Source organism: Pygocentrus nattereri, chromosome 12 (assembly GCF_015220715.1).
Source record: "Pygocentrus nattereri isolate fPygNat1 chromosome 12, fPygNat1.pri, whole genome shotgun sequence".
NCBI lineage: Eukaryota > Metazoa > Chordata > Actinopteri > Characiformes > Serrasalmidae > Pygocentrus > Pygocentrus nattereri.
Window position 1 is genome coordinate 39,681,323 of NC_051222.1, and position 16,044 is coordinate 39,697,366.

The 16,044-nt window shown below is 45.0% G+C and overlaps 1 protein-coding gene across 6 annotated transcripts in view; it reads right to left on the reverse strand.

The window, feature by feature from the left end:
- LOC108415687 (immunoglobulin superfamily member 10-like) overlaps positions 1–12,092 on the reverse strand; it is a 28,412-nt gene extending 16,320 nt beyond the window's left edge. Inside the window, exons 1-4 of one of the 6 annotated variants that reach the window (XM_037543684.1) lie at positions 8,272–8,693; positions 3,068–3,108; positions 2,849–2,989; positions 1,926–2,102 (exon numbers count right to left, since the gene is read on the reverse strand). In XM_037543684.1, coding sequence (XP_037399581.1) covers positions 1,926–2,102; positions 2,849–2,989; positions 3,068–3,104 — 355 coding nt within the window. In that variant the 5' untranslated portion in view covers positions 3,105–3,108; positions 8,272–8,693. The other 5 variants (XM_037543683.1, XM_037543681.1, XM_017688737.2 and 2 more) reach the window with 5 other exon arrangements.
- Between the last annotated feature and the right edge of the window lie 3,952 nt (positions 12,093–16,044).

A 16,044-nucleotide genomic window follows, 5' to 3' on the forward strand; every position in this document is an offset into this window, starting at 1 on the left:
TGTCATCACCCTCACTTTTAGCTTTCTGTTTCCTGAGCCACATTAATGACCATTTGTTCTTAACGTTTTGGGCCAGTTTCCTATGGGAGGAAGAATATGCATGCTGGTTATGTGATCAGCTGCTTCACAACTCCTAAAATGACTTTACTGTTTTCCTTTTATATTGTTTATATGATTTGGTTATCGCTCTTCTTTACCTAGACACTTCTGCTAACAGGTTGTTTTTTTCCTGCCTGCTCTCATGAGGAACACTGAAAATGACTTCCGTGCCTCAAGATACTGTGTCGGTGTTAGTTAGGACACCCTTGCACCCTCAGCAGAGTCTGATTTTATTAATACATGTTAGTCACTGGGGAAAAGACAGGCCAAAGGAAAGTTAACCTTTTCAGTCGGGAATGCAGACCTCTACTCTGGGTACAGTTTCAGGCCAAATTGGGCCACAGTTAACAGACTAAGATTCAAGATTCAAGAGTTTTTTTGTCATGTGCACAGCAGAACAAGCAGTTGCACTGTACAAAGAAATTCTTACTTTATTGTTGCTCCATTCACCAAATATAATCTTAAGAGAATAAAAAAGAGAATAAGAATAACTCTAAAAGCAGTAGTAAAAAAATAAAAGTACAAGTAAAAATGTACAGTATGTGCAAAGTTGAAATAAAATTTAAGTTACACCTGCGTATGTGCAAATATGTAGAGTAGCTGTTCATAAAGTGCATCAAGTAACAGATGTAAACAGATGTAAACAGTAAACAATATTACTCTGTGCAGTAATAGATGTAAACAGTGTTGTTCTAACAGCAGCAGTACAGTGTAGGTAAGGTGCAGTTGTTGAGTGTGAGGTTAAATCAGTTCAGACTGGGAGGGGGGAAGAGGTAGTTAGTGAGGTGTTCACCAGCCTGATGGCCTGTGAATAGAAACTGTTGGTCAGTCTTGTTGTCCTGGACTTCACACTCCTGTAACGTCTGCCTGAAGGCAGGAGTGTGAAGAGTCTGTGTTGGGGGTGTGTATTGTCCCTGATGATGTTGTGGGCCCTCCTGATGACCCTGGCATGATAAAAGTCCTGTAGTGGGGTGAACGGCTGCTCCTGAGATGGACTGGGCAGTTTTGATTACACGCTGGAGAGCCTTCCTGTCCTGAGCAGTGCAGTTTCCATACCAGACCATGATGGAGCTGGTAAGAACAGTCTTGATTGTACTCATGACAACAATCTTTCCTTGAATGCAGAAAAATACCAAGGAAATGATTGTTGATCCAAGGAGGAAGCAGGAGCTGCACTCACCCCTGTATGTTGGTGAGACTGAGGTGGAGAGGGTGAAAACCTTCAAATTCCTCGGCATCCACATCAGTCAGGATCTCACCTGGTCTCACAACACACACCTCGTCATCAGGAGGTCCCAGCAGCGACTGTACTTTCTCAGAAGGCTGAGAAGAGGCTTGATTGTTGTGTTTCTTCCCTTTCCTCTCCCCTTTTTTCCAGACCCTGCCCCTGATTGTAACCACCTGCGTCTTGTTAACCCTCGTTATTCCTTGTATTTTTTTTTTGTATTCCTTTGTTTATTCTTTGAAATGTATTGTATTCATTGGGTGTTTGTTCTTTTGGCCTGCGTTATTAGGCTCTGTTTTTGTGTTTATTCTGTATTTCTTTTTGTTATGTCTGTCCCTCCATCCCTCCTTGTTGGCTGTCTGACCCTGGACTGTCTTGACTCTGATTATGGATTTGCCCCTAATAAATCTCACTTCTCTCAGCGTATGCGTCTGCCTCATCATCGCTGCCTGGCATTACAGTTGTCAAATCATTACTGAGGCAAAACCTGGGGAAATAAAATCTTCAAGTGGATTTCTATATCTTTCTTTTCACTAATAAAAATTAAAATTATGTTCTCGTTAGCATATCTGCACACTTCACAGTTAAAGCTTATACTCACTGATGCCCAGAGGCTCCTTACACTCGGTTCCATCCTCATACTTTATGTAGCAACTCATGCCACTCTTGAGTAAAAAATGGCAGCCAATGGTGTATATCTTGTCCTGGGCTGGCACTGAGCAGCTTACCGTATCATCCTTCAGCTTCTTAACGAGTGGCTTCCTGCCTGCACACGAATCTGAAACAGAATTAAACAGAATTTAAACAGAGACAGAGAGAGAGAGAGACAGACAGAGAGAGAGAGAGAGAGAGACAGAAAGAGAGAGAAAGACAGAGAGAGAGAGAGACAGAGAGAGAGAGAGAGAGAAAGAGACTGTAGGCCGGTGTGGTTAAGTGCTGTGTTGTGAAGTGTTAGGAAGGGTCTCCTAGAACAGTGCTCTCCCTCAGAAACCAGAGAATGAAGCGATAAACCTGCTCGGCAATCCTACTAAGTCCCAAGACAGAGAGAGCTCTCGATGCAATAATGAACAACACTCTCGTAGAGAGATGAGAGTTTTATTCATAAAGCACACAGAAGAAGGAGCAGTCCCCTCTTTATAAACACAGAGAGCCCGTCCCACGTGCACGCAGGCAGCCAGGAAGGGACCACATTCTAACATATGTCGTAACCTGCTGGTCCATACATGGAGTTGTTTTTCTCCATCTCTGGATGTGCTCAGTTCAACATCAAAATCCAGTAAGTCAAAAGTGCAAGTGGTTTGCAGAATAAAAGAGGAACAATAGTTATTAACAGCCTGTAAGTATGTAGAAAGGGCAGACACCCTTGCACCCTCAGCAGAGTCTGATTTTATTAATACATGTTAGTCACCGGGGAAGAGACAGGCCAAAGGAAAGTTAACCCTTTCATTCCCCTCTTTTATAACTCGTTGAAGACGGGTTATAAGCAATACGCACATCAGAGAGAACAGAGAAAAAGGCTCCTACACAGAAACAGAAACAGCATCATCATAAGATGGTTCCAATGACGCGTAGACGGGCTGTCGCACGGTCTGTGCCATAAAGACGTAGTCGGACCGGTGGGGGATGAGCGAGGAGGCCAGAGCGTACACTCGATCCATGAGGCACCTGAAAAGACACGGTCCCATACACAACAGTAGCAACAGCACACATACACATACAATAGGAGCTTTCATGGCGAGATACCTTCCGAGCAGAGAAAGAGCATTATCAGCAGCATCATGCTTCTGCAACACAAAAGAGAGACTAATAATAGGCAGAGTGGGTTATAATTCAGGAGCTTTAACACAACGGGAGGCGTGGATCCACTGTGGAAAAAGGTCAGTTAAGACACCAGTACGCGTAACAGCAAGTACAGTTGTGGGCTCTGAAAAAGGAGGGTCAGAAAAACCCTTTCGTTCGAACTTTTTAACCATGATTTGGTCCCCGGGCTTATACAGATGCGTGGGGGTCTTGGGAGGGTCAGTGATGTTTTGATTGACCCTCTCCCAGTACTCATTCAAGACTGACAACAGGCCCGCTGTGTACTCACTGCGACGTACCTCAAGGTCCGCCAGTCCCCCCAGAGCCGTTACTTGTCGCCATGGGACAGGAAATGGTCGTCCCATGACAATCTCGTATGGCGATAAGCCACCTAAGGTGTCTGTTCGCGTCATGCGCAGTTCAGCTAAGACCACAGGTAGGACTTTCACCCAGTTGGTTGTGTTTTGAGTCTGCATGGCTTTTCTCAGCCGCCCCTTTATAGTGCGGTTCACCCTTTCTACCATTCCAGAGGATTGGGGGTGATAGGGAATGTGAAAAGCCCAGTCTATGCTTAGCTGTTTAGCAAGCGCTTGTGTGACCTTTGAAGTGAAAGATGTACCTTTGTCGGAGTCAATACCTAGAGGGACGCCATGTCGTGGTATGAAGTTTTGTCACTACCGTGTTCGCGTTCTCCTTATTACACGGGAAGGCCTCAGTCCATCTTGAGAATTTATCAATCATTACCAGTAGATACTTGTGGGGCCCTACAGTTGTCATGTGTGTGAAATCTATTTGCCATTCCTGGAACGGCGTCTCAGGTTTGGGAAGAACCTGGTGAGGGCCTTTAGGCTTTGGATTGTTCTGTGCACAAACTAGGCATCGGTCTAGAATGCGGTCTATAGCCGAATTCAAATTATGAATGCAAAACAAATCTGACATGTCATGCTTCACCCCTCTTCGCTCCCGATGAGAAATACCATGAAAATCGGGAACGAGAAAAGGAACACAATGGGAGGGGAGACACAAACGGCCCTTACCGTCACGGAACGGCACAACAGCAGAGTCATAACCACACGAGAGCCAATGCTGCACATCCGAAGGCGAGGCAGAAGACTGGATATCAACCAGATCCAGGCCAGGGAGGCAATCAACAGTAAGAGCAGCACAGGAGAAAGAGGAGGAGTCAAGAAACGGGCAAGGGGGCCCATGGAGCGCGCCACGCCTGGCGGCAAAGTCAGCAGCGTTATTCCCGACAGAGTCAGGATCGGAGCCACGCTGATGAGCACGGACCTTGACCACAGCAAGACGAGAAGGCAGGAAACTAGCGCGAATGAGGACCTCGATAAGCGAGGCATGAGATATGGGCTTATTATCAGACGTAACAAAACCACGTTGAGACCATATACCTCCAAAATCGTGTACGACACCGAAAGCGTAACGACTATCAGTGTAAATAGTAACGTCCTGATCCTGAGAGAGAATACAGGCGCGCGTGATAGCATACAATTCGGCCGCCTGAGCAGAGGAGAAAGGCAGAGAGAAGGACTCCACAACAGCAGAGGGAGGGGAGCAGACAGCGTAACCACAAAGGAAAGTGCCGTCAGAAGGCTTAGAGCAAGAGCCATCCACATAGAAGGAAAGACCACTAGAAAGGGGGGTGGACAGGACGTCCGGGCGAATAGAAGTTTCAGCGGCCAGGCGAGAAGTGCACTCATGCAAGTCAAAAGAGGAAGAAGTGTGTGAGTCAGACAAGGAAAGCAGGCGCATGAGAGCAGAGGACACAGAATCAAGGGCAGAGTGAGGACGGATAGAAAGATTTTCTGTGGCGAGAAGAATGTTCTCATAACCTGCACGGCGCTGGGCCGATAAATGCTGTGTGGAACAATTGTTAAGAAGCTGACACACCTGATGTGAATTATGCAAGGTGAGGGCATGACCTAAAACGATTTCCTCCGCACAAGCTGCGACCGCTCTGAGACAAGACAGGAGACCTCTAGCCGCAACGTCAAGTGTTTTCGAATAGTATGCGCAAGGGCGCATCCCCCCCCCGTGGGACTGAGCAAGCACAGCAGCCGCGGCACCCCCAGACTCCGTCACCCAGAGATGGAATGGCAGGTTGTAGTTAGGAAGGCCCGAGGCAGGTGCAGAACGAAGGGCAGTAAGCAGCGCCACATAGGCAGTGTTCATGGCATCAGTCCAAGTCAGGGAGGAAGACATGGGCTGTTCATGGGAGAAGGAGGCCCTCAGGGTCTTATCGTGGGTGGAGCAGTCGGGAATCCACTGTCTGCAGTAATTGATGAGACCCAGGAAGGACATCATGGCCTGTTTGGTGGCAGGTTTAGGAAGGCCTGTGATGCAAGAGACCCGGTCAGCAGAGAGCAGGCGTTGACCTTGAGAGAGTTCATGGCCTAGGTACTGCACACGCGGGAGGCAGAACTGCAACTTTTTCAGTGAAACCTTGAAGCCTAAGTCAGCCAGCCGTGTGAGAACCAGCTTGGAGGCATCAACACAGGTGCATTCGTCTGGGGCCGAAATCAGGAGGTCATCCGCGTACTGCAGGAGCACAGCGCCCCCGGGGAGGGAGAGGTCTGAAAGGAGGTCCCTAAGCGACGCAGCGAAAGCGGCAGGTGAGTCGCAAAAACCTTGCGGCAAACAAGTCCACGTATATTGGCGCTGACGGTGCGTGAACGCAAAAATGGGCTGTGTGTCAGGCTCAACCGGAATACTGAAAAAAGCGGAACTAACATCAATCACGGTGAAAAATGCATGATGGCAAGGAACCGATGACAGAATTGATGTCACGTCAGAAACAATAGGGGCTATCGGCACCACTGCATCATTTAAGCGTCGCAAATCCTGTGTGAAACGTCAAGACCCGTCCGGCTTAGGAACCGGATTAATTGGGGTATTGTAGGTGCTTTGACACGGGACCACCACGCCCAGAGACAGCAATGTAGTGAGAATGGAGTCGATACCACGCAGTTTGTGTTCAGGCAGTGGGTATTGTTTCACATACACCGGTGTAGAATGTTTAAGAGTGGCCTCATAGGGTTTACAATCTACACACCCCACGTCATCCTTATGGGTGGCCCAGACCGTGTGAGGAATGGAGCTGAGAGGCTTCGGGATGGTTGAGCTGTCAGAGGGAGAGAGAGAAAAGAAAGCAGGTGAAAAAGACTTATATGATTTGTTAGCAATCTGCAAATCTCTAGAGGGAGAGCCAGTGGAAACAGACATGCGAGAGCCGCTGAAAGTCAGAGTAATGCCAAGGCGGCTCATGAGGTCACGGCCCATGAGATTAAACGGGCAGTCCGGCATAAAAACAAACGCATGGGAAAAACGGAGGTCGTCGCAAAGAACTGATAGCGGGGGAGTGTAATGGGATACAAAGGGCTGACCAGTTATACCCACAGAGCTAGTGGTTCTAGATGACAAAGGGCCCTCATACTTAGGTCCGAGCGAAGAAAGAGTGGCACCAGTATCTATGAGAAAACTGAAGTCCATGCCCGACACGTTAAGCGAAATAACGGGAAGATCGTGGTTCTGGAAAGAGGAAAAAGTAGTGCTAAGATAAGCTTCACTCGGGACCAGACTCTGTGGGCAGCCCTATACTGGGGGAGGTGGAGGAAGAGGGCCATGAGGACGAGGAGGGCCCTTCGCCATTGCCTTCAAGTCCCTCGCACGTTTTCTACACTCTGGTTGCCAATGACCCTCCCTGCCACAGTAATGACAGTTCCCTGGTTTTCTATCAGGGGCTGGCCTGTCCGGCCTGCGGTTAGATCTGACCTGACCTGAACCTGGATTTCCCTGATACTGCAACAGAACTGTGTTAGGGGCCATATCAAATAACCCATCTGATTCCATCATACGAAGCTTCTTCCCTACATCCTGTATTCTCAAGTTACTCCGATCAGTCAGCTGCATTTTCAGCATCTGCTGACAATCAGCACGACAGTTACTCATGAACGTATTAATGAGCAAAACATTCGGGTCTTTCTCATTCACATCCATACCACCCTGGAAAATCCAAACATTCTTAAACCTTTCCCAAAACTTAACAATTGGCTCACCCTTCTCCTGCTTACATGAGGTTACTTGAGACAAATCCTGCCTACGCTGTTTGCGAGTGGACAGATATCTAGTCAACAAAGCCTGGAGCCTGTCCATAGCTGTCCAAGACAGCAACAGCCAGAGAACTCCGTTCCGATCCCGGGGTCCACGGACCCGGTGGGGGATCGGGGCGTGTTCCAGGGTCGTAGTCCGGGTCTCTTCCCCGTCCAAGTCCGAATCATCATCATCGGGCTTGGGGACTTTAACTACAGCCAGAGACAGGGACGGGTCTGAGGTGTTTGGTCTGGCCTTGGGCTTTGCAGCAGAATCAGAAGCCTTAAGATCAGCTTTAAGAGCAGTAAGATCTGGGTATAACCCCGGAGCGGCAGGCGGCGGAGGCTGATAAGGGGGTGGCAAGACGGGATTATTTGTTACCAGAGGAGCCATTGGGCTAGTAGGGGATACGGTGTTCATACTACAACATGATGCCTGGTTTGAGGGCAGGGACAATTTGGGCCTTGCCTTTTGGCCTTAATAGGCTTCGGAATTGTTTTCAGCACGCTTTTTGGAGTAAAAATCTTTTTAAAATCATCCCACACCTGTTTCATGTCATACCACGACGTATAACCCTCTTTCATGTAGGGGAGGTCCCATTGCGGATCCCCAATACCTTCATAAATCATTCTATGAGCAGAACTCAAATACCCTGCATCAAAAGTCCCATTCCTAGGGTATGGCGGAATCTGAGGATTACTCTCAGTCCATCCTGCTAGGTTAGAGAGAAACGGGTCAACATAGTAGGCCAGATTACATCGCCTCATCCAATCAGCAGGTTTCTCATCCGGCTCTGGTTTGGGAAACGACGTACCCATATCAACAAACACAATACAAATACAAACAACACAAATCTTGGGAGTCAGAGGGATTGTGAGCATAAAACCACTAGGCACCTAGGTTTGTACCCTCGTTACAGGGGCAAAAATCCTGCTTCATCTCATACTCCCGCCCACCAGACAGGGCTGGGTAGGTTAGCTGAGCCAAAAAGGAGCGCGATATCGTCAACCAGGCAGAGGTCCAAAGGAAGGAAACGGACTTACCAGGTGAGGATATCACGTCGGGTCACCAAGACTGTTAGGAAGGGTCTCCTAGAACAGTGCTCTCCCTCAGAAACCAGAGAATGAAGCGATAAACCTGCTCGGCAATCCTACTAAGTCCCAAGACAGAGAGAGCTCTCGATGCAATAATGAACAACACTCTCGTAGAGAGATGAGAGTTTTATTCACAAAGCACACAGAAGAAGGAGCAGTCCCCTCTTTATAAACACAGAGAGCCCGTCCCACGTGCACGCAGGCAGCCAGGAAGGGCCCGACCACATTCTAACATATGTCGTAACCTGCTGGTCCATACATGGAGTTGTTTTTCTCCATCCCTGGATGTGCTCAGTTCAACATCAAAATCCAGTAAGTCAAAAGTGCAAGTGGTTTGCAGAATAAAAGAGGAACAATAGTTATTAACAGCCTGTAAGTATGCACAAAGGGCAGACACCCTTGCACCCTCAGCAGAGTCTGATTTTATTAATACATGTTAGTCACTGGGGAAGAGACAGGCCAAAGGAAAGTTAACCCTTTCATGAAGTTTCTGGTGTCCAATGAACTGGTTTGGGATGAATTGGAGTACAGAAGCTCCACTGATCTTTTTTGGGATGTGTGATGGAATAAATACCTTTGGGATGAGTTGGAGTGATGGGGCTTCTTTAGAGTGAGTTAGAGAGCTCTGTTAGGGATGGAGCTCCACTGAACACCTTTGGGATCAGTTGGAGTGATGGAGCTTTATTAACCTTCTTTAAAGTGAGTTAGAGAGCTCCGTTAGGGATGGAGCTCCACTGAACACCTTTAGGATCAGTTGGCTTGATGGAGGTTCGTTGATGGTCACCCTGCACTTAGCAAATCACATCCACAGGTAACGTTTATTTTCCAAAATTCATCACAAAACGTATGATGTGCACACATCCACTCCAGTTTCCTTTACACTTCCATTCTTCTGATAATGAGCCATAGATGGGTTTTTGGGCTTTCATTTCCTAATATTGTGCTCCTGCAAATGAATTTCCTGCACTATTGATCTAAAGCCATGCCTGGATTCTGAACAGCTTGTCTGTTGGACTCAAACTATTTGGTCAAATCTGCTTACAGGCAGTTTAACACACCAGCTCCAAGCTCACTCTCCAGCTGTGAATTAATAGTGTAGCACCAACCTCACTAGTCCAGTACTAACCATAATCTAATGCACAAACTGCACCTGGTAAGCTACTCCACAAGCCCTGAGCTAATGTTAGCCATCTGCTTTGAGCATGTATAGAGAATAAGTTTACATCAGCCACGGAGAACGACCAATAAAATGAGAGAAAATAAACAGTGAGCTGATAGCCAGTTACTCAGCTAGCCTGTTTTTACCATCCCTGCTGAATAGAGATCACCTTAACCATAAGGATTAAAACCTGAAACATTTTGTTTTTTAATGGAATAGTTACCAATAGAGATAGAGATATAATAGTTACCAATAGAGACCACTAGTTTCCTATTGAAAACCATTAAATGCATCTGAAGTCAGAAAACCAGTTATGACATTAGATTCCTTTATGATGAAAAGTAACAAAGTAAATCAAACAGTCCACAGAGTGCTGATCAGAGTAAATAAATACGTCTATTTTCCTCTATGTGGCAGTTACATTTAATAATTTGCACATTGAATCTGCCCTGATACCCAACTAGCCCACTTTCCATCCTGTATACACGCCCACTTAGAAACTTAACTATTCCACATTTTATCTTGCAGTCAAACCCACTTAAAGTCCACCCGGAACCCAACTAGCCCATTTTTCATTTCGTGTACTTACTCATTCAAAGCCCATCTGGCACTCAGTTAGCAAACTTTTAACCTGTGTAACAACACACTCAGAGCCCACCTGGAAACTAACTAGCCCACCTTCCACCTGGTGTACCTCCTCACTCAGAGCCCACCTGGAAACTAACTAGTCTACCTTTTGTCTTGTGTACTTATCCAATCACAGCCCACCTGGAACCCAACTATTCCACATTCCATCTTGCAGACCAACCCTTGGAACACAACTAGCCGACTTACCATCTTGTGTACCTAGCAAATCAAAACCCACCTGGAACTCAACTAGCCCACTTTTCATCTTCTGTACCTCTTCCCTCAGAGGCCACCTGCACCCTAACTAGTTTACTTTATACCTTGGTACATACCCACTCAGAGCCTACATGGAACCAAACTAGCCCACTTTCCATATCCTGTACCAACCCACTCATAGCCCACTTGGAACCCAACTAGCCCACTTTCCATGTCTTGTATCTACCAAATAAGAACCCACCTGGAACCCAAGTAGCCCACTGCTTGTCCCATTTACCAACCCACTCATAGCCCACCTGGAACCTCTACATCCATAAAGGACCACAGAAAAGACCACATCCTGGACAGTTGTGGTCTTTGTCTGAACACCAGACGGGGGTAGAAATTAAAAATATTTGTACTTAGGTAAAGTAATGGCTTACATTAAAGAACCTTCCCAAAAACAACTTGAGTAGAAATGCAAAAGTTCAGAGTAAAAAAAAACTAAACAGAACAGAAAAACAAACAAAAAAATGAGTGCTGAGTAACTTTGTAACTCATAGAACTGCAGAGGAACATCTTAGAACATCAAACATCTACCAGCACAGGAACTGAAGGCTGTCCTTTTCGACATTGTTTTGCTCTAAAATAAAATACCAAAGCTCCAACGTCAGATATGTGAGCAACCACAAAGCAGAAGTGAGATGTTTTCACCAACAAAGCAGAATGAAATTAAACACAAAAAAGGATTTAGCAACTAAATATGAATGCAGTGCATGTGAGAAGTTCCCAGAGACACACGATTACATCTGAAGATCTTTTCTATCTCCTTCATTCCGGTTCTGCTGAGTGTCAGTCTGGACATTTATCTATGTGAAATGTATTTCAGAACACATCACCATATAAACCATATTTATTTATTTACATTATATGAGGAAATTTTACATTCACACAGAAATAACTGAATGTTTATCAGTTCCATCTGAAAGTGTAGGAACATCTCCAGAACCATGTCTGATGCTCTTCACTGTCTGATTCCTTTAGAAATGAGTTTATCAGCACCATATGAAAGTGGAGGAACATCTCCAGAACCCTGTCTGATGCTCTTCACTGTCTGATTCCTTTAGAAATGAGTTTATCAGCCCCATCTGAAAGTGTAGGGACATCTCCAGAATCCTGTCTGATGCTCTTCACTGTCTGATTTCTTTAGAAATTAGTATGTGTTCCAGTCTCTTCATGTTAAGTCTGATCTAATGGTCCTTTAGCAGGACAGAAGCGAGGGCTGTAGGTATGAAATGCATGGCTGATCTGATATCTTGTTTATGTGAAGTACATTGTGTGTGAGAGTCTGATTGCAGATGTACGTGGTTAACGTAAAGCACAGTGTAGACCACATGAAATACTTATATAACTAATAGGTTTTTTTGCTATTTTCATACATTGTAAAAATATAGTTGATGAATACATTTGAATTTTTTTCCATACAGGTAAATAAAAGCCGTCCTCTATGTCTAAAACCTCCACATTAGTGGTAACATTAACAGTATTTCCTGTCGTCATAGCCTTTGTTTTCCTGTTGTTAAACAGATCAGAGCGTCGCTGTAAAACAAACAATGCTCACCCAGAATAAACCAGTCAGTAAGTAAACCAGTGTAAAGAGTTACAGGGTTACAGTACCGAAAATCAGAGAGAATATATCAGTCCACTCACCAGACTGGGCCATATGAACAAACACTGAGAACACCAGGATGACCACACGTCCCCCTGCACGCTCCATCCTCTACTGACCACTGGTCCAAATTTCCAACAGAGTGTGGACAACAATCCCAGGGACACACCCACTAGTTCATTTCCCACCCTTTCCCTTTATGATTTAATACAAATGGTCCATAAATAGGGACAATAAATGACGATAAAAGTTGCCATGGTAACCTGCTGACCTCTTACTATCCACAAACAGATTTAACCTGGAGCTCCTTCCTTTGGACGGGACTCGTCACACGAACACAGCAAGATACAGGAGGGCCACTTTCTAATAATACATCAAACACAGGCTGAAGATTGAATCTCCTCTGAATGTCAGTGTAAAGTATGGACGAGGGACAACACATGCAGTTCAGCCTTGCTTCTTTATTGTTTACTTGCCTCATTACGGACATGTGCGTGTTTCCGAAGTACAGGTGCCCTTTAGGTACGTAATATTTATTTATTTTTTTGCTTTTGCTTTGAACATGCATGTAACTTTGTAAATGTACATGCTTTGGGCTGTGCAAAACCTAATGTCAACAACGTTAATACAAACAATTTCAGAGTTATAATACTCTCCAAACATAAAAAGGGAAGAGTGAGATATGAAGTCTCCATCTTTGCTAACTACATGAACTGTGCATGCGATATACAAGAATAGCTGGACTTTGCATGATAACCTGAAGAGTTCCGCAATGCATATAGGGAAGTAAGTTTCAATTCAGTCAGCTGATGGATGGTAACTTAAGCCGTGTCCTGTGTATGTGTGTGTCCGAGATTCAGTCCTTGTATCTCACTGGCATTTTCACTTGTCTTCCAGACCTTGTGAAGTATTCCTCTCTCAAAGGTTTCTCAGTTAAATCAGATTGTTCTGCAATACCAGCTTCAGCAAGTGAATAGGATTCACTGACCTGTGGCTGGAAACAAGAATCAACGACAACATTGGGTGAGGCTGATGGGAAATCCTTTTCAGCTGGTTTGAGGTCTGTTTTTTCAGTTTCTCCTTTAGGTTCTTCCATCTGGCATCTGAACAATGAATGATCTTGGCTGTTCATGCTTGCTGATTACAATAGCAGGTTGCCAATGTTGCCTTCTCTGAATTCTCATTTTGTCTCCAGTGTATATGCTTGGCATACTCTTTGTCTGTTTCTCATAATAGCTCTTCTGTATGAGTTGTCTCCTCTCCAGCTTGTCCTGAATCTTTGCTTTCAGGTGTTAATAGAACATTAGAGGTAGGGAGTTTGGATTTCAATCGACGGCCCATCAGTAGCTGCACTGGTGAGTAAACTATGCCCTCTATTGGTGTGTTACGATATTCCAGCAGTGTAATGTATGTATCAACTTTACCATCTTCAGCTGTCTTGAGTAGATTCTTGATGGTCTGCACGGTTCTTTCTGCTTGGCCGCTTGACTGTGCATGTCCCGGACTTGACGTTATGTGTTTGAATTCCCAGTCTCTTGCAAAGTTGCTGAATTCTGCACTGGAATATTGCAGACCATTATCAGACACTACGACGTCTGGTATGCTGTGCCTGGCAAACACTGATCTTAGAGACATGAAGACGCCTTGGGCAGTTGTGTTGGAAAGTTTGCTGATCTCAGGGAACTTGGAATAGTAATCTACACATAGGAGGTACTCTGCTCCATTGTAGTGGAACAGGTCAGTTCCTATCTTGGACCATGGTCTTCCTGGCAATGAATGGGACAGTAGAGGCTCTCTTAGATTGCTGTTTCTGTTGGTATTGCACAGAGCACATTGTGACACAAAGTCCTCTATTTGAACTGACATACCAAGCCAGTACAATATGTCCCTTGCTCTTTCTTTGCATTTTACCACTCCAAGGTGTGATCAAGTTGCATCTCTGGATCATTAGCTGTTGCCTTTTGGAATGTGGTAAGCTTTTCTTCGGATATGGGCAGCTGTGGCATGATCCAGTTTACTTCTAGTTCTTCGCCTAGCAAGTCTTCAGTCTGCTCATTCAGATGTGTGCAACTCAGTGTATCTGCAATGTGCATTTCTTTGCCTGGTTTGTATTTGACACAGAGAATGTATTTTTGAAGCCTGAGCAACATTCGCTGTAACCTTGGTGGGGCCTTGTGCAACGGCTTTTTGAATATGGTCTCTAAAGGCTTGTGGTCACTTTCAACCAGAATTTCTTTGCCATACACATACTGGTGGAACTTTTCACAACCATAGACAATAGCAAGCAGTTCCTTCTCTATCTGTGCGTATCTGCGTTGTGAGTCAGTAAGTGCATGAGATCCATAAGCCACTGGCTTTCCATCCTGAAGAACAGCTGCTCTAATGCCTTCTGAGCTCGCATCTACAGATAGTGTCACAGGTACTTTGACATCATAGAGCTTTAGTGTGGGAGCGTTTGTGAGGAGAGATTTCAGCTTTTCAAAGCTTTGTGCTTGACTTTGTTCCCAGTGCCGCTGAGTGTCATGCTCAAGCAGTTTTCTGAGAGGTGCACTGAATTCTGACAGGTTGGGAATAAACTTGGAAAGGTACTGGATCGTGCCCATGAATCTCATGAGTGCTTGCTTTGTTTGTGGTGTAGGCATATGTGTTACAGCTTCCACTTTCTCTGGATCTGGCTTAAGACCTTCTGCAGATAGTATATGTCCAATTTACCAGATTTGTGATGTTCTGATCTTGCACTTGTTTTTGTTGAATTTCAAATTCCACTGTCTTGCCCTTTTTAGCACTTGGATGAGTCTCCTGTCATGTTCCTCGACTGTTTCACCCCAGACTAAGATATCGTCCATAACATTGACAACACCTTCCAGGCCTTCAATCATGTGTGCAATTGACTTTTGAAATACCTAGGAGGCTGAGGACACCCCAAAAGGAAGTCGAAGGAATCTGTATCTCCCAAAGGGTGTGTTAAATGTACAGAGGTTGGAGCTTTAGTTGTCAAGTTTGATCTGCCAAAATCCTTGATTGGCATGTAGCACAGAGAATATTTTTGCATTTGGCATGCTGGAAACCACCTCTTCCACTGTGAGCAGTGGGTTGTGTTCTCGTTTAATTGCTTTATTAAGGTCTTGGGGTTCAATACATATCCTGATCTTGTGTGGTTTCACCACTGTGATCATGCTGTTTACCCAGTCAGTCGGTTCATGCTGTCTGGTGATTACACCCATTTTCTCCATTTTGTGTAGTTCATCAATGATTTTGTCTTTCAGGGCAATCAGGACTTTTCTTGGTGGATGAATCACTGGTGAGACCTTGGGATCTACTTGAATGTGGTGATGCCCGCGTAGGCATCCAAGACCAGTGAACAGATCATGAAAGTCTTTCAAAATGTCATTTTCAGTTGTGATTCCATGCACTCTTTTAACCATGCCTAACATATCACATGTCTCACGTCCTAGTATCGCTGTTACCTCACTGTCAACAATCTGAAATTCAATTTTGCGTTTTTGGCTTTTGTGCTCACAGGTGAGTGTTAGCTTTCCCAATGGTGACATGTGGTGGCCAGAATATGTGGGCAGTTTGCAAGCTGAATTTTTGAGCTTTGTTCCAAGTCTGAGTGACTTGTAGACCTTTGCTGAGATGACATTGCATTCAGCACCAGTGTCCAACTTGAAGACAATGTTCTTGTTGTTTATTTTGAGGTTTTCAGTCCAATTATTCCTTTCACATTGGGCTTCTGTTGTGACAATGCCAATGGTTTTCTGATTTTCTGTTCTTTTGATATCAACCGTTCCAATGAAGAAATCTTCCTGCTCCGCCTTTTGTTCTACTGTATGCATTTTTCTCATCATACTGCTCTGATTTTTTGTTTTGCACATTTTGGTGAAGTGATTCTTTTTGTTGGAGGGTTTGCATACTTGGCCATAGGCAGGACATTGTTTCTGTTTATGTTCATAACCACAATCTGGAGCAGATTGCTTCTAGTTTGGATTTATTTTTGTGTTCAAACCAAACTGTCTTTGTTTTGTTTCTGTTGTTCTGTTTTGTATTTCTGACAAATTTGACCTTGTTTATT